Source organism: Hyalella azteca, unplaced genomic scaffold, assembly GCF_000764305.2.
Source record: "Hyalella azteca isolate HAZT.00-mixed unplaced genomic scaffold, Hazt_2.0.2 contig15055, whole genome shotgun sequence".
Lineage (NCBI taxonomy): Eukaryota > Metazoa > Arthropoda > Malacostraca > Amphipoda > Hyalellidae > Hyalella > Hyalella azteca.
The window spans coordinates 58753-78337 of NW_025944920.1; the positions used below are offsets into that span (position 1 = coordinate 58753).

General features: G+C 40.4%; 1 protein-coding gene across 3 annotated transcripts; it reads left to right on the forward strand.

Moving 5' to 3' along the window:
- The first annotated feature begins 3385 nt into the window (after positions 1 to 3385).
- Positions 3386 to 18885, forward strand: LOC108670123 (endoribonuclease Dicer). Of its 3 annotated transcripts, none has more exons than XM_047884257.1 (13): positions 3386 to 3432; positions 4490 to 4558; positions 5555 to 5710; positions 6072 to 6233; positions 7996 to 8088; positions 8412 to 11287; positions 11565 to 11634; positions 12302 to 12418; positions 14031 to 14114; positions 14584 to 14736; positions 15237 to 15377; positions 15923 to 16525; positions 17649 to 18885. In XM_047884257.1, the coding sequence occupies exons 2-13, from the start codon at positions 4505 to 4507 to the stop codon at positions 17766 to 17768; spliced, it is 4629 nt and encodes a 1542-aa protein (XP_047740213.1). In that variant the 5' UTR covers positions 3386 to 3432; positions 4490 to 4504; the 3' UTR covers positions 17769 to 18885. The 3 variants fall into 3 exon arrangements, with proteins under 3 accessions (XP_047740213.1, XP_018013063.1, XP_018013061.1); XM_018157574.2 differs by having other exon boundaries at positions 3400 to 3602; XM_018157572.2 differs by having other exon boundaries at positions 3401 to 3488.
- Positions 18886 to 19585: the final 700 nt, after the last annotated feature.

Genomic DNA, 19585 nt, shown 5'->3' on the forward strand with positions numbered 1-19585 from the left:
CTACCCACTATTAAATATCTGATCCATTGGAGTGAATAAAGCGTAGGTAACTCTGATTCTATTTTTACTTTATTATTGAAAAGAGCTTGGGTGTGAAGTGGAGATGGGATTTAACGATGTTAAGCAATTATAGGCAGGATGTGACTTGACCGCAAAGTTAGGGTAGAAAACCGTTAGCGAGTTTGTTTAAAGTTTGGAATGGCCGAGGGTATCGAAAGGGCTGACCCTTGTGGAACTCGAAACTGTTGCGGCGTCCCGTGGTAGGCTTATGTGTGCGCGACTTCTGCCTTATACAAGCCTACAAGGACCCTAAAATTAGCGCCAAATGATTGTTCTACATTGGTGACCTTCGCGCCAGTACGGTCTGCAGCTCTCTCCGCAGACGTAGGTGATGGCCAGGGCCGTCGGCCGGCGGGGTCAGAAATAAAGGCAGCGCGAAACTTCGAGTTGCTCATGCCACTGTGACTCCGATATAATAACGCGAAAAATCTTCAAGTGAAGGCCGTAACTTCGCTTATTTGTACGGTCAACATTCATTGCTATGGTTGTGACTTAGCCGTGCAACAACGCGACAGGCCAAGAGACGTCCAAGGATTATAACGCTGGCAGTCAGAAGATTCACGTTATCGAGAACTTTGCAACAATTCTCATCGGTATAGTCATCAGCACAGTAAGGTCACAATTTGCATCAGAAGAAGCGGTGCGGTCACTATCACCAACAGCAGAAGCACGACAACGAGCTTGGAGTAGCATCATCGACTATGAAGACGAACCCCACTATTCAGAAATACGTCCCGAAATCTTCAATAACGTTATAAATTTCCATCCACAACCACCGAGAAAAACATCTCTTTAATCAGAAGAACATTTCCTTTTATTCCCAAAGACTTCACTTAAAAAAACAATGCATTACTTTACGCAACAGCGAAACTATGCGCAAATTACCTAATGGGTTTAATTTTATCCTATTGATCTAATTAAAATTAATCATTGCATCAGTGCAGGTTTGTTTCTACAAGTTTGTGCTTGGTCCGGTAGAGTCAGTTGAATATTTATCCCATCGAACTTGTTGTAGCAGCTCTTTATGAATTTACGGTCAAAGAAAATTTATTTCAAGGAAATTGTTTTGGGCTATTACGATGATATGTGAAGAGTCGAACACTTACCGTTGATTTTAATACTGGGCCTATTACGGAGCCGTAGCAATGCAGGCGAATCGCTAGACAGTGCGGTCAAAAAAGGCGTGCAGCAGGATCAAGTAATGCATCAACAGTTCAACACTTGAGTTACATTCTGTCTGATTCAGAAACCAAGATGCTATGGAAAGCAGCATTTGCACAGTCCACGAAGAAAGTCTGTAAAGCCTAACTGAAGGTCCAGAGCGTGATGCAACCAAAGCATTGCAGAAAGTGTTAAGCTCCGTCCACACGTTCAAACTTATCGTCAGTCTTGCATGTCATGCCAGGTTTGAGCGATTTTGACGGAAGACTGAAGAGCGTCCACACGCTCAAACTTTCCTTCAGTTTTTAGTGCGTTCGCGGCAATGGAGGAGCTAGTGCTGCTCGCTGCAGTGAGCGCAGTTTGTGCCACCATAATTAGGTTAAAGCGATGCAAACGTACGCGGTGGTCCCGAAAATGGTTAAAAAAAAAATACAATGAGGTTGATAGACAGCATACCTACCAGACAGCATTGACGACTTCATTTTGGCACATTCTTTTCGATAAAGATTTTATTTTCTTCGTTACAAAGTCTTTGTTTGCTGTATGATCAACTTCTTTGCACTTAGCGATCAATGCCGCATTGGCCAGCGCTCTCTTGTTCTTGTCACTGTAGCTTTTCGATCGAATTTACCATAACATGGGAAACTACGATATAACTCCATAAACTCACCAAAATACATCGCGAAACCAATGTCGGATATCCTGGGATATGAAAAACTAGAGCTAGCGAGGAACAATGTCACAGCTCTCATCATCAATATAGACTGAGATAGAGTAAAAGTTTGACCAATTAGTCGGTTGCCCGTCCACACGTTCAAACATATCGTCAGTCTAAAGCCCCGTCCACACGTTCAAACTTATCGTCAGTCTTGCATGTCATGCCAGGTTTGACCGACAAAACGGAGCGTGTGGACGCTCAAAGTTTGACGTCTTGCATGACGGGTGGGCGGAGTTTGAGATTTGACAAACCTGGAAAAGACGGACGGGCGAGACCTTATTTAAATTTTAATAAAATCCGTTCATAATTGAAGGAGTTATGAGTGCCACAGTTGAAAATGAAGTTAGGTTTTCCGTATTAACAAAAAAGTTATTGATATAAAAATCTGAAAAAATTCCCCCCGCAAAATACTGATATTATCTACTTATATTTGAAATTTGAATAAAATCCGTTCATAATTGAAGGATTTATGAGTGCCACAGTTGAAAATGAAGTTAGGTTTGCATTCGAGTTCGCAGGCCAGTTCGCACGCGAGTTCGCTGAAGTGTCGAATCGGTCATGCAAGACGTCAAACTTTGAGCGTCTTGTCGGTCAAACCTGGCATGACACGCAAGACTGACGATAAGTTTGAACGTGTGGACGGGGCTTTACATGAACCCAAATCTCACCCGTCCGTCTTTTCCAGGTTAGTCAAACCTCAAGCTCCGCCCACCCGTCATGCAAGACGTCAAACTTTGAGCGTCTTGTCAGTCAAACCTGGCATGACACGCAAGACTGACGATAAGTTTGAACGTGTGGACGGGGCTTTAGATGCTGCTGCCTAATTTTCGGCAGCTAAGAGTGGTACAATTATGAAATCGCCGTTGTTATAATATATCCTAAATTTTGTTACGATAAACGTCAACAAAATTGTCATATCAACGTTTTAACTATATAATGGCCATTTAGAAACTTTTGTACACATACAAAGTTCGTTTTTAGTTACACAATATTGAACGTCTCGTTCGATCGAAATCTCGTCGAAAATAAGTTCCAGTTCGTTCACTTATGACATGCTCATCTCATGAAATTTGGTATTTAAGTTCCCTTCAAATTTTGTATCTTAGTTTAGTACAATCGAATAAAATATTATTTACTAGTCCCTAATAACAGAGGAAAATTGTTTTGAATACATTCTGCCCTGCCAGTTCCCTGTTTTAAAACGCGTGTTTTTAAGACGTTGTTTTAAACGAGAAAGAAGCTCGAAGGGTTTGATCTAAGTTTTCAATAATTTGACAGAAATATTCATGCAAATGAACGATTAACATTTTTCAATACTGTACAGCATAGATAATTTTAGTGGAAACCGATAGTCTTCAAACACAACTAAAACTTATTTTGTTTAAATTAAACTCAACTCGTTCTTCGAACGAAACGAGAACGAAACGCGTCTCAAACAGTATAAATGAGTAAGCTGCTGACGAGTCATCTGGGAGTTGGTGCTAGAGCTTATAGTGAGTAGTGACGGCTGTCGGGCTGTGTAGCCTGTGTTCAATGTGTTGGATTGCTGGTAAGGTTTAAATTGAGGGATAGTTTTGACTCGATGCTTAATTTAACTACTAGTATTCGCAGTTAGAGTTACGAGGTGTCCGCATTCAACAAATTGGTCGATTTAAATTCATTGGTGAGTAAAATTTAGTATACCTAACTTGAGAATTCGGTTCGGTTATACCTGTAGTTGTTTAGTCTTCCAAGTTCCACAGGTGATTTAAAAATCCAGTTTTAAAGGACTAGACCATTTTCATTTTGTTTAATTTCTAATTTTAGGAAATTAGCATACCTAACACTAACAACATGTTTAATACTATTTTGAGTATTTTCCCTTACCTTTATCATGAGAATTGGAAATCTATTGATATTTATCTACATTATATTATTAAATGACTGCTTGCTGTTGCTGATGATCTGATCTGATTGTCTGACATAGCCAAAACAAGAGTGATCCAGCGTATGAAGAATAATAAATAAATAATAATAATGAATAAATTTAGTTATTGTCAAATAGCTCATCTGAATCTGACACTGACAGGTTTTAGGGTTAAAGCTCAGAGTAGGCTACCAGGATTGGAGAAGAGAGGACAGGGTTTGATCCCAGCTCTGTATGCCAGTTTCTGGTCAGAATTGGCAAGGAGGCCAGGCGCAGGCAGTTAAGCACAGCAGAATTGTAGCATTGAATTGCAAGTTCGAAACTGCAAAATGCTGTGTCCCTGTGTGAATGCAGAATGTTCTGCAATGTTAGGAATTGGCTTTGGCAACAGGCACACAGCCTACTAAATGCTAAAACTGGTATTATTATTATGTAGCGCTATGTGTCTGTGTTACTGTGTTTGACTATGAGTATCCTTTCAAAAATAATGAATATAGTAGTTGTAGTAGTTGATCTATTGTACTAATATTTGCACTTCTGCTTTTTTTATTAGCCTATGATCTATTGTTTTAAGTTATTAGCTTTACTTGAATCAATGTTTTTCATTTTTGAATACTTGATCAAGTTGATGCATGTTGTTCCAGTTCCCTGCTTTCGATATGGAGTATGAAGAATTTTTTGAAGTTGGCGATGATGAAACTCCAGAAGAAGAGGTAAGTTATGGTGTGTTTTTTTGTAATATTTCTACAATTAGTGGCATATAGTACTAGTTACTTAAAAATTGTTTAGGAAACTTCTTTCTGAGCTGGGATGGGGAGGGAAAGATTTTATTGTGGAAATAATTTTTCCTTTTTTAGTGTGATATATTTTAAAATGCAAACATGTGCTAGCTATTATTGAAAAAAATCTTGCAAATTCTAGCTTTTCAATGGGGACTCAAAATGGGTATGAGATAATACAATGTTTTAGGCTTCTTCCGGCCGCAGTTCCTCTGCACTTAGCAACAGTTAGGGGCTTAGGGCCTTAGGAGAAAATTTTTGTGATAATATCATACATCAAACTTCTTCTATGTCTACCCCTAATAACACAGTTTAATTTCTTGTGCAATCTACTTCTTGTAATAATAGGGATGCTAAAGTATGAATGTATGTATGATAGTAAATGTTAATGTAAAATTTATGTTCTAATTGAGTGAATTTCTATTATCTTCATGATTAATTGTGAGAGCAGTTGATTCATTTTTCCAAACAGGCATTGCTCTTGACATGTTGATTCCTTTGATCTGGATCTATAGGAAAAATAAGTTCTTGTTCTGGTAGCTATGGAATCTTCATTTGAATGATAAAGCATTGACATTGGGTGATTGTTAGATTATTTTGAAGGCATGTTTGTATGTTTCAGATTAATTTAGTGTCCTTTCTAAACTAATGAATCAATTGAATTATTACTGCACTATAATCTATAGCTCTGACATTGATGCAACTATGTTATAACAAAACTTTACCTATTATCGTTTGTCAATGTCCCTCATTGGCAACCAAGAAGTGATGATTGACATATTTGTTGAGATCATTTGTTGTGACACACCATACATGGTATAATGCTGATGTGTGTGTGGTATACTGACTCAAAGCTCTTGGTAATAAGATGTAGTGTTCAGCATATTTTTGTCATTTAATTACCTCTTATAAATTTTAGCTTTTTTGCAGGAGAACATTGACTACGAGTCACAGGCCCACAGAGCCCGCAACTACCAGCTGGAGCTCTATGAACATGCCAAAAGCAATAACTCCATCCTGGTCCTGGGAACAGGTTCAGGGAAAACTTTCATCGCCATCCTACTCATCAAACACCTTGCTAATGAGGTAGGAAAATTGCCTATGCACAACTGGCTCTCCTTTTGTGTTAGATATTTGTTATTGACCACCAGATCATATTTGGCAACATCATTGTTTTGGGTCCCAAACAATACAAGATAGTTCTTATCTATGGCTAAAATGTGTATTAATTACAAAGTATTTGCTGAAAAATTAAAACTTCTTTCTAAATGCAGAGGATCCTAATGAGTACAAATATATTTTCACTCCTGGGTGAGTGACATTAAAGTTTCAAGTGCTATAATAATTATAATTTATAATTTATAACCACCTTATAATAATTCATAGGTGGATTTAATGACTTTAAAAGATATTTTGATGCATAGTTGAATTGTTTGTTGTGTTGCAGCTACGTGGCGATTTCCCTGTTAAAGCCAAGCGCACAATAATGGTTGCAAACACCGTGCCCTTGGTGCGGCAACAGGCCAAGGCAATACGAGAGCATCTTGGCGGCTTTAAGGTGGCTCAATATGATGGCAGCATGAATGTTGACAGTTGGAACGAAGAAAAGGTAATTTCACTCTGTTCAATGCCTGCTAATATCTTATATTCAATCAAATTTACATCATATTTTTAACAGTGAATATTTGATACTCCTAAATTTATGTTGAAATTATTCTCAACTATGTAATCCAAATTTAGGTTAGACCAGAATTTGTGTAGATATTCAAGTTTTGACAGGCACTGAAAAATACATTATAATATATTTAGAAATTCTCTGTAAATGCATCATTGAAATGATAAAAGTAGTTGGTTAGTTTTATTACCTTTGATGTGGGATTTTAAAATGTAATCGTATGTAATGTATATAGGGCCATGTAGTATGTATGTGCCATGTAGTAGTATGTAATGTATGGTGCTATGTAGTAGTTAGTATGTAACTTGTTGTAGTATGTAATACTGTACAGAGGTGGGCAGTAGGGCGCTACATGTAGCGGTAGCGGTAGCGGCGCTACATTTAAGCAATTGTAGCGGTAGCGGTAGCGCCCGCTACACTTAGAGCATGTAACGGTAGCGGCCGCTACATTTCAAAGTAGCGCTGCCCAGCTCTGGTAATATATGGCATGTGCCATGTAGCAGTATGTAATACATGGTATCATGTATTTCGAAAGCAGCTCACTGTCACCGTCGTGGCAGTTGAACTTATTTTGATCAGCTATGCCTATGATGTAGCTATGAGTTACTAATGACCTCATCATTTATGCATCATTCAGTGATACTTGCTATCCATTTTTATCCATCTGTGACTAATTGACATCAATTAATTCTATTACAACAATATCTTGAAATTAAATCCAAAAAGCCATTTTTTTAATTGATGTGCCTTGATGTCTATATGACCATCCAATTTGCTAGGATACTAATGAACATTTCATGCTCTCTACATTTTGTGATCAATATTCTATGCACAAAATTTGCAATTTAGTAATAGCTTGCTAAATCTGCAGTGCTCGTGATGGACCTTTCTTGAATTCAAATTTTTTTTGTGATGGAGAATAATCATTGCGTAAGCATTGGCACAAGAATGATTTTAAGTTCAATTTAGCTCAATGCAGCATATTTCCTGTTTACAATTCGTAAACGCTGGGTACTCATGAGGTGCCTCTTACCATTAAAAAGCTACATTACCTTGAAAATTAGTCATCCTGATATACCTGCTCTTTCACTGATCAATATTAATGCTTTCATTGTTCACTTCTTACTTGTGAATATTGTTTAACTTCACAGTATTTTTAAAATATAAATTTGTTTGTTGGGTTTTAGCTTGATATCGTTCTGATTTAATGTTTTTTTACTTCTCATTTGTTTTAATGGTCTAATGTGTGACTCTTCTGTGTTCTATGGATATTGTTCCCTGAAAACCACACCTCCAAGTCTGTCAATGAGTCTGAGTTGTGGGGTTACAATGTCGTGTAGGCAAGGCAGTTGTGAGGTTACAATGTCGTGTAGGCAAGGCAGTTGTGAGGTTACAATGTCGTGTAGGCAAGGCAGTTGTGGAGTTACAATGTCGTGTAGGCAAGGCAGTTGTGGGGTTACAATGTCGTGTAGGCAAGGCAGTTGTGGGGTTAGGTTGACGACATTGACGACGTGTAGGCAGAATTACTGACTCCTTTATAATTCATTCTTGCGGTGACCTATGTCTCAAAAAGGCTTCTTTTGCTACAAGTTTCTCCGTTCAGTTATCTGACAATTTGACCTATTCATTTCTGACGAAATTCGTTCCGTACATAATTATTGACTGTTGATAAATATCATTATTTGCACGGTCACAGTGGCTTCAAGAGATGCGGGAAAATGAAGTTCTGGTGATGGTGAGCCAGATATTCCTTGATATGCTGAACAAGCACTTCATCTCCTGGGACCAGGTAATATCTGGGCATCAATTATATAAAGATTGTTATAAACGATTGTTAGGCACGTAAATAGTCACAAATATTCATCACAGAAACCTGTTCCTACCGCGAATTGATGTAATTACTGTTCAGGAATGAGTTTATATATTTGGCTGATTGATCTGTACGGTATATCCTTATCGAAATGGCTAATTGATCTGTATATCCTTATCGAAATGGCTAATTGATCTGTATATCCTTATCGAAATGGCTAATTGATCTGTATATCCTTATCGGAATTCTAGCACACGATTGTAAATTTTTTTTTTGTTAATTGTGTCTGGTTTTCTGTTCAGGTGAATCTGTTGATTGTGGATGAATGCCATCATGCGACTGGCAACCACCCCATGCGCGAAATCATGAGGCATTACTATTCCCTTTACCACACTCTCACTCCGGCCAACACTCCCCGGATACTTGGCCTGACTGCCTCCGTCATCCAGAAGAAATGTAAAGCTCACGAGCTAACTAAACTCTTCTCGGATCTCGAAGAAACCATGGGATGCCATCTTATAACAACTGTGCATCACGAGGAGGTGCTGAAGTTCACTACAAAGCCCCGGGAGATCGTAATCTGCTATGATAATCAAAGGTTTTCTCCTCTATCAGACCACTGTAAAACAGTGGTGAGCAAATTGAACAGCATGATGACAGAATTTGAGAATAAGGAATTTGACCGCAAAGAAAAGAAGCTCCTATGTCGTGTCCTTCGGAACATAGGGATCGCCATTGAAGACCTGGGTGAATGGTGCGGAAGTCAGGCCATCAAGTATGAGATTGAAAATTTCGAGGAAGAAGCTGAAGAAGAAGTCACAGATCTCCGCTATTTATTGATAGTTATTCAAGCACGACTTGAACCAATCCAGAAAGTGTGTCGCGAGGCCGAGGTACTTTACGACGACCTCGAGCCGTACATGAGCCACCATGTCGCCAAGTTTCTTGAGTTGTTGCGGCTCACTTCCCAGAATTGTGAGATATACGCTCTCGTGTTCGTGAAAACCCGAGCTACCGCTTTCCTACTCACTGAACTTCTGAAGAAATTGCAATCAAGAGGCGGCGTCTACAAAGACATTAATGCTCGTTGCGTCGTTGGATGCAATGCCGGCGGACGCTCTTCGAGCGACATAGCTCGTTCGTGTAGAAGTCTTGCTAAACAAACTGAGACTCTGAATGCTTTCCGTGCAGGTGAATTTAACGTTCTCGTTTGCACCAGTGTCTTGGAGGAAGGCGTCGACATTCGAAAGTGCAATCTTGTGGTTCGCTTTGATGAGCCTGGAAACTTTCGGTCCTTTGTTCAATCGAAAGGTCGAGCGCGTGCCGAGGACTCGATGTATGCCTTGCTGGTCGGCCCTGATAGCAAACTGCCCGGTGAGCTCGAACTTTACCGCAGTTTGGAGAAAGAGTTCCGGCATGTATGTCGAAATAGAGCTCATCCCCTGCCAGAAGAAATATTAAAGTCTTTTAATGATGACCTCCTGCCACCGTACATGCCATCCGGCTTAAAGGGGCCTCGCATCACTTCGGCGTCTTGCTTGACTGTGATTTACAAGTATTGCGATCAGCTGCCACATGATCGCTTCACCTCACTTGCGCCTAAAATCGTTGTTCGTGAGGTGGATGAACTCTTCGTAGCTACACTGGAACTGCCTCTCAGTTCACCGTGTAAGCACACAATCAGAGGAAAGCCCATGGAAAATCGTGAATGGGCCAAAAAGCAGGTCGCCCTGGAGATGTGTCGGTTGCTTCACGAGTGTGGTGAGCTTAATGATTCGCTAATGCCCCTCAAGAAACCTAAGATCTGCGAAGAGATGATGAAATCCATCATTGGCGACGATGATGAGGAGGACGACGTTCGCGGGAAAGTTGGTTCGAAGAAGCGTCGCCAGATCTACAAACGAAGCGTTTGCGAGGCTTTTTCAACTGAGCCAAAAACTGTGGGCGCCTGTTATTTGTACCGCCTGCGCCTCGATCATGCAGTTCGAGTAGAGAACTGTGAGAAGTTCGATGGCGACTACAGCTTGGGTCTCTGCACTGGTCAACCCATCGTGCCTGCCACTTTCCCTCTCTACAATAACAAGTGGGGGCAAATCAAGGTGAGTACGGAACTTGTGAAGTCCTTCAGTTTGTCAGCTGCCGACCTGGAAAATATCAAAGCGTTCAACAAATTTTTGTTCGGCTTTATGCTTGACATTCGCAGCGAAGTTATGGAGCAAAGCGAAGAAAGTGAGTGGCGTTGTTTGGTGGTTCCTCTGCTGAACGGCGCAGAAATAGATGGATCACTCATCTGCTCCGTTGTTACGAGCGACCAACTAAAGCTGGTGATGCCTTCCAAGGACGCCCGCAAACGCTTTGTTTACAACGAGTGTGCTTACGAAGATGCCATTGTTGTTCCGCTGTACAAATCTAAACAAGTTTACTCAGTCTACCGGGTAACTAAAGAAACTCCTTCTACAAAAATTGACTCTAAGATCACTAAAGGCCTGAACTACAGTGAGTATTTTAAAGGGAAATACAAACTTGACCTCAGTGAAGAACAATGTATGCTCGAATGCCGGCATGTGCCTGCTGAACTGAACTGCCTGGCTCCAGTCCCAGAAAAGTTGAAGAAGCGTGGTGGAGAGCACCCTAGGCTGGCTCCTGAACTGTGTTACGTTCTACCTATACCAGCACACCTGTACTTCCAAGCGTGCCTCTTGCCGTCCATCCTGCAGCGTTTGAATGGCTTGAGCTTAGCGTCCGATCTGATCACGAAGATCGGACAAATGAACAGCAACCTTCAAGGAACTCTGTATGAAGGGAATCGGGGCGTGCAGACTGTAACGCGCGTGAACCCAGACTGTACGCGGCTGCTTCAGTATGACTGGTGCGAGCGAGCCATCCGCGACGCACTGCAGCTCCACCCGTCGGGCAACTTGTGCGTGGCACTCGCGTGCAAAGATGACATGCGCTTCGATTACTTCAACAACGTTGTGGTGCCGGGCCATAACTCTGCTCTCGCTATGGACGTCCCCATCTTGCACGTACTGCAGGCGCTCACGCCGCTCAAGACGATGGATTGCTTCAACTTTGAACGCGTTGAAGTCCTCGGCGACAGCTTTCTAAAGTTCCATTTAGGACAGCTGCTTTTCCTACAGTACCCTCAGTGGCACGAAGGCAAACTCACTGCCCACAGGTAATTATCAATTAAAAGAAAGTCAAAACTCTTGACTACATTTTCCTGATACTTCTAAATTGAAGCAACAGAACACCAGTGAAACTGCTTGGAATATGTGTATTATGTTGTTGATGTTTTAATGAAATTTTTCTGTATGATACTTGAATGCCACTGTGATGCCCTTGTGGCTACCGCTGCAATTCATTTTGTTCTCTTCAACTTGACGTGAGTTCCTAATAAACCTACATACTTGCCACCAACGTGACCATGTCTCATGATGTTGATGTCTTGCCAGGTCGCAGTTTGTGTCCAACAGCACACTCTACAAGCTTGGCAAGAGAATAGCGCTGCCTTCCTTCCTGCAGGTGGGTTCTCGTCGTTACCTCATCTATGTACAGGGGCCATACTTTCAAAACTCGCTAAGTGAACGTAAGTACTTACGCTCTATTTTCTTGTCTATGATTGGTGGATTTTGCTTGAAAGGCCGTCTTTGATTGGCTGATGTACTTACGATCTCTTAACTTTTTTGAAAGTATGGCCCCTGGTATTTATTGACAAGAAAGTACCTTCTTATCTGTTTAATGATGGATTTTGTTGCCAATTGTGTTGATCGTTGGTACTCACTCGACTGTTTCTTTCGTGCACTGCTATGAAGATTTAGGCTCATCGTATGGAAAAAAGACACTCCTGGTTCAAAATTATGACTGTTGTGTAAATCTACGTAAGTTTAGGCTTTTTGTTTTTCACATCTGCCTTACCGTACTCTGAACATAAATATTTTCAAAAACCTGAAAACATTTTCAGCCTAATGGATGAAGTTGTCAAACAACTAAATGAACTAAATGTGTATCCAAATCAGGACGATATGCAATGAGATGAAATTACCACAATTTCTTAACAATGCCGCTAGAACCTAAATAGAGTAAAGGTTGGTACATAATCGGATGGTTGGCAATTGAGGTTGGTACATGATAGGACGGTTGGCAATTGATTATAATCTGAATTATACCTCAAGAATGTTTTCCATGACAGGCAACGAAGCTGGCGCCGCGAGAGAGCGGTCCTGCGCCAGGCTTCTCTGTGAAGCGCACCGTGAAGGAGACTCTCTTGCAGCGGGGGTTGTCTCATGAGCGCTGGCATTGCTACTCGGTCAGACTAAATACTAACTTCCTCTTATTGCTCAGTTTTTGTGTTACGGGACTCGTATTACCATTAACTTACATTCCGTTGTTTGTTTCCCCCTTCTCGTTTGGTATTAAATTTATTGTTTACTAACTTCCTCTTATTGCTCAGTTTTCCTGGAATCTTATTACTTTGAAGGGCTACAACATCCAAAATCTTGATATAATCACTAAGTAGCAATCGTTGTACTTTAACCGGTAGCCGCTGTCGCTTTCTAGTGACGCTGCACAAGAAAGTAGTGATAGCATCGGGGATGGAGAATAAAAAGATAGCTCGAACCTGTCAAAGTTATGAATAACTCTGTTCTGGGTTGACAGTCATAATCTTGAATGGATCTGTCTGATCTACTAATTAGACGTAGATAGACCTGAGGGGTTTTGGTTCATTTATAAATTGTCCGAATAACAGATTAAATACTCATCGGCCAGGGAAGGATAAATAACAAGTCGTGTATCTAAGCTTAAGTATTGAAGAAAGGTTCATGGGATACACTCGATAGAAGTTACAGGATCAAGCACAGTATGTGCAGTAGATTGGGAGATAGAGTTAACGACACTACATATTGGTCTGAGTGCCGGAGTCTGCATGACTGCAGCTGAAGGCTGTCTGCCTAAGACTGAGACTCTGCTGGGACTGACTAACAGTGCGCTTTCTCAGCTTATATACGCGGTGAGCCACGAGTAGTGACGTCACAGAAGGTGACGTAATAGTCAGTAATGACATCACAACCTGACAAACCTGTAGCTGTTCAAATGCATTCATTTACCATGCATCCTAAAGCGTATTTATTCATCATTATCTGCCTTCTATAAATTGACTGAATTTTTTTTAAAGGAGACTTACTTGTGTTCTAGACTAAATAGATGCACTTATTTGGGCGGATCGAAAAGTTTCGTGCTTTGATGTTGACCACGATACATTGGGAGCTATGATGCGTTCCTGAATTTCTTGATGTCGTTATAATATGAGAGTCTTCTTTAATAAGGACGAGTTTGGTGCTACAATAAAGTAAATCGAACTGGTAGCATTGTCCATCAGGCAATAATTATTTGCTTTCTATCGTTGTAGACTGCTCTGTTCTGCTATAGATCAGTCCTAGTAGTTAGGTAGTATGCACTCAAAGTATAGCAAATACTTGCTAATCCGCAAAATTTATATTATTCACCTTGTATTGGTTTATTTCACGTAAAATATAATTCATATATCTTGCGTAACATTATTCTAAGATATTTTTCTCATAAATCACCTCTTCATAAAAGACAGCAAGCAAACTAACAAGAGTTCGAAAAAAAAATTGAATGTAAGACCCAGTAAGGAATTTCGTGGCCGTATGAAAATTATTCGCCGGGCAGGACAAGTGCCGTGTGAAACATTACTGCTGGTAGCTGCGTTCTTGTTTAATATTGAAGTTCATGTTCGTCACGGAATTAATTGGCCTGTCACTTATAAAGTAGAAGGTAGTGATCCATGTTCTATTGTTCATCTACAATATATTTCTGGTGATAGTTGGTAAAGTCTGGCAAAGAGCAGCCTAATATTATTATAATAATTTATGTATATAAATATTTTCTGTTGACAGCCCAGCGATGCAGAAGACTCATTGGACAAATCTGACTGCGGCTGCTACGATCCCTGGGCTGAGCAGTCCGTCCCTGACAAGATGGTGAGCTCATCTCAGTATTTTTGCTTGACTAAAATTGCCTTGTGTTTAGAAAACTATCGCTTCAATTTGAAATTAATAATTTCAAATGGAAAATTTTGTGTTTTTTGGCTCGCTGCGAGTTTATATTCTTGGGGGAAAATGTGCACATGGATTCTTGAAAGGCGTATCCATGGGATGTTAAGAAGGTTTAGTTTTCATCGTTCTTTTTCAAGTAAACCGTCGGTCACTTATGGTACATTATCGATCAATTTTCTTGACCTATTTTCATTTGTATTTCTGTTCATCAATTTGCATCTGTGTGCATAAGAATTTCACCCGTTTTCTCGTTTAAAATGGTATTAATAAATCATATTTTCTTGTAAATGTTGTCCATAGACATTGTTGCTTAGTAAAATTCATCGATTCATCACCAGTGCACCAATAGAATTTTTAATAGCTGTCAGTCGCTAAATTGGTTTTGACGTCACAGGTCGCGGACAGCATGGAGGCGCTGCTGGGGTCCTGGATGCTGAGCACAGGGCTGTGCAGCACCCATCACCTGCTGCTGCTTCTGGGCTTCCCTGTGCACGCTTCCGTCCAGGTGCCACGAACTGCCATCCTCCCGCACCTCAATGACGACCAGGTACCACTGCTGCATAAATATTCATGGAAAGTACTGGCGGTCAGCAAAACTGTCGAATTGAAGCTGCCATTATTTACCGTCCAATTGGCCTCGGGTTTAGGCGCTACTGGCCAATGAAGAATCCAGTAACCCTTTACACATTTGAATGTTGTCCTGGCCGCTAGTACTTTCATATAGAGCCTATAATAATAGAGGGTCTTCATACTTTAACCACTCCCAAGTCCCATCATGTTTGTACAAATATTTCTTTTCTGTGCCTTTATATGGTGTCATTATGGCCTGCTCCTATACAGAACTAACACACCTTCCTAACTACTTTGTTTTTGTTGGATTGTCAGGTGTAATGTATAATTTTATTTTTTTTTCTTTCGTTCGTTTATTGAATTTCCTGCATTACTCAATGATTTGTCATTAGTTGCAGGATTTTGCAAAATGATCGTAATTATGAATTAGGACCGGTTGAGTAATCTTGTTACCTAATAAATTAATTTTAACCGCAGGGTAATGCTGACAGAGGGGTTTTGCGGCTCTACCACCATTACAGGCTCGAACAACTAGAAAAAGACGTCCTCCACTACTCCTTCCGCAACAAGAGCTTCCTCTTGCAGGCCGTCACGCATCCAACCTTCACTACAAATAAGGTATGGACTGGCACTTCATTCACCGCAATCAAGCAGATAATCACTTTGAAACGGTGTGTCACGTAAGAACTGATTGCGTTAGATTTATTTGAATGGAACGTTTCAGTTGAAAAAGAAATCAACTAGCTTGGCGCGATGAATCGGTTTGCCGACAGCCGTGTTATTAAGCGACGTATTTATTATTTAAATATAGTTGCGGTACTGAAACTGCTCTTTTTTTTTCTTTAATCAGCTAAGCAACTACTGGACAACTTGGTTGCTCCAACAGAATATACGTATATTAGCCTAGCTAAAGTATACAGTTGTTGCGCTTTTTATGTGCCTCCCTAAGAAACGTCTATATTTATGATTGCTGTCAAATTAACTACGTTTCCTCCAGAAACGTTTCTCTCGTGTCTGCCTTGAATATTACTTGTAACAATAAGATCATTGATCTGCTGTAACTCTGGTATTTCTGTCCTTAGCAATTTGTTGTTCTATTATTATCTAGCACGGTGTACAGTTATGAGAGCAAAGAATTGGCAAAAACTGATTTTGTTTTTCAGTTTACTGACTACTACCAACGGCTGGAGTTTTTGGGTGACGCGGTTCTCGATTTCCTTGTGACTGGCCACGTGTTTGCGGCTGCTGGGGAGCTTTCTCCGGGCCGCATCACGGACATCAGATGTCACTTCGTTCGCAACGACACTCTAGCCCACGCTTGTGTCAAGAGCGGCATGCACAGGTTCCTGCAGCACCACTGTCCTACACTTCACGGCGTGGTTAATATCTTTGTCGATCTTGTTGAACGGGAAAGCCGAAATGGTGTTGCATCTACCACTGAGTCAAACTTTGTGCCTGGAGCTACTGAAGCACATGGTCCGTCATCCGCATTGAACATGGAGAACGACGTACAGTCGCTCGATCAAGTTGAGGTACCTAAAGCTTTGGGTGACCTGGTCGAAGCCATCATAGGTGCCGTCTACCTGGACTCGGACTTGTCCTTGGACAAGTGCTGGGAACTGATACAACGTCTCATGCCTGACCTGAAGAACGACCGCAATTTTGCCGGCGTGGGTATCGACTGCGTTCGCCTTATGCATGAGAATGTCGTCATTGAGAACCAAGAAAAATTCAATGATGGCGGTTTGGCCGAATTCAGGATTAAGGTAAGTTATTGTTGTGTTGCACCTAGTCTCTCATTGCTCATGTCTGGTGACCGACTTTTACTAAAACTCCCACACTTTATGTGCTGATAATATTCAGCTGGTTGCAGGCAATACTTAACACATTGTTCCCCCAAATGCCAGTGTACTTTCAGTCAGCAACTACAGGGGTTAGACGAAATAAGGAAAACACCTGAGATATCCACAATATAGTATATTTTACTATACTAGTGTTGGTCCACCTTTTGCAGCAATTGCTGCCTCAATTCTGCGAGGTATTTACGAATTGTGAATTGTTTCCAAAGATTTTTAACCCATTCATAAGTTAAAACTCCCTCCAGCTCTTTTAAAGACCATAGCGGCTGGAATCGACTTATGACTTGCATCTCTAAAATCGACCATAAATGCTCCATAATATTCAGGCCTGGTGATTGTGGTGGCTAAATGAGATGTTCAACTTCATTAAAATGTTCCTCGTGCCATTTTTTCAACAATTCCAGCTGTATAGATCGGGGCATTATCATCTTTAAAGATGACGATACCCTCCGGGAACAGTGCTTGAACTATTGGATGAACTTGCTCCTCCAAAATTCTCAAATAGTCACAGCTCATCATTGATTCGCCGAATTTCCAAGAAATAGCACCCACACAACTACTTGATACTACTACATCTAAAGTCTCTTATGGGAAACATGAATTACATAAATTCTCTTGCAGCCTCGCGTGTTTCATAAAATCAGTAAAACATCCGTAGCTTCTAAGGCTCACGTTCTGCAAGTAGAATGATCATTACTGCAGACATACAAATTCTTGAAGTATTAGCAGGTTGTTGAAGTATTTTGAGATCATTTGCAAGTAGTCTAAATTCACCTGAAAATTGGGTCACGAGGTTGAATGTTATTTAAATATACAATGACTTTTTGTGTTGATAATTCCCCCTTTTTAGCGCATTTTCTCATTTATGGAAAAAATGCACTATTGTGCTCGCCATGTCCGTCTGTCTGTCTGTCTGTCTGTCCGTCCGTCTGTCCGTCTGTCCGTGACCTCAAGTTTTCGTCGACGAGAAAATGCGCTCTTTGTCACTCACTGCAGTGAGTACTGAGTTATATTTTTTTTGCTTCTACAGGTCAAAGGTTTAGAATGGCTTACCGGCCGCGGGAAAAATTTGCGGACCGCTAAGCAGGCAGCAGCGAAGCTCGTCCTGCAGCGCTTGTACGGCGATAAGTGGGCCACCGCCGGGAAGTAGTTCCCAACCTGGGCGGCTGTTTTTGCTGAAGCTGTTCATTTTCACGGTGTAGATGTTGAAAAATTTCATTGATTTCTTCATCCATATAAATTGAGTTGGTATAGAGAAACTTAACGTCAAAATTTATAAATATTAAAGACGTTGAATCAATTCGTCTCTAGGGGAAAGAGATAATTCACCGAGAGCTAACTTGAGTTTGTGCAATCCAGTTTTATCGTTCAATGCAATGTTTTAAACTGATTTTTGTGCCGTGCATTCAACTAATTAATACTGACTGTGTTTTAATATTTAAATAATTAAAAAGCAGCAAGGATCTAATACTTCACTTGATAAACGTAGGGCAGACTAGAGTTTTATGTCTACGTCATCGTGCTCCATGTTGGTTTTGCTGATGGTCACGAATTAAAATCGCCAGGTAAACAGGATGCATTATCTTACTATATTTGTATTCTTCACGAATTGCTAGATATTTAAATCGGGGTTAACAGGACAGCCAAAATCGGCTAGGCTCCGGTGGTGTCGAGAAGCGTCATGGCAGCTCGCCGAAGATGTCGCACCGGTGGCGGTGCGACGTCTGGCCGTGAGCTGCAGCGCTGCACTACAACTCGACTCTGTCTGACCCTAGCCTATCTTGGCTGTCCTGTTATGTTCCTGAGCATACAAGCTTTTATTGGTTTAAAACTGTATTAGCCTATCTTGGCTGTCCTGTTATGTCCCTGAGCACACAAGCTGTTTTTTTTGGTTTAAAACTATTAGCCTATCTTGGCTGTCCTGTTATGTCCCTGAGCATACAAGCTTTTTTTTTGTTTAAAACTGTATTAGCCATGAACCTTTTTAGGAATATTTAAGCATTATCAATGTATAACATGTGATGCCATGTACCGATCAATATGTGTACTTTTATCCGGGTGTAGTTTTCAGTGAACTATTATTCACGCCTGCATTAAGAAGCATGAGTTTTTAATGTATTCCATGTCTATGAGTTTCTTTTTTACAAAGATTGCCGATTATTCCTTGTTATTCGTGGTTGTTAATTTTTATTACGTCTCCTAGCAATGTAAACATGGAGACCTATATGAGTATATCTAAATATCTAATAAATAAAAATTGCCTGCTATTTCAGTTCTTTCCATTTCAAACTGGTATATTCTCTACAAATACATCTAAGACAATCGATAATCTCTTCGTTGGATTAAACATTCGTGAACTTGAGTTACTAAAGTCACCACGAAAAGATAAGTTCGTTTTCCACAGCATAGCTATAACTTCGGGTAGTAAAATACGATTACGAGAGTAGGCCGCAAATGCTTATCTGATAGATTTTCAGCACAGTAAAATTAAAGCGTAATCAAATTGAAGACGCCTAAGTGAAAATTTTCATGAAAAATTTTCGTACTTCTCGGAACCAAGAATTAGTTACCAGACATCGAGATAGATTTCTCATTACTGAAAGGAACGCGAGTCTTCTCTCGATGAGAATACTTACAAGAATATTCTCGAGCTGTTGCCTAGACCCGATCACATGAGTACACCTTAGTTCGCAACTTCACATCAGTGCCGCTATTTTGTAGTTTCACAACTGGAATACTTGAGTAACTAAACCAACCGATTCAGTTGAGCTGCGTGATGCGTCAAACAGAATTCATTATCACCAATTAATGGTTATTTAGAATGATTACTAATTGTTAAATAGTTACTTAAAAAAGTATTAAATCTTTAATGGAAAGTTTCAAATCATAATTTTATTAATTATTCGCTCTAGTGATGATTCAATCATCAATCATCCACGTGTAAGATGTAACCAATAACCATGAAAG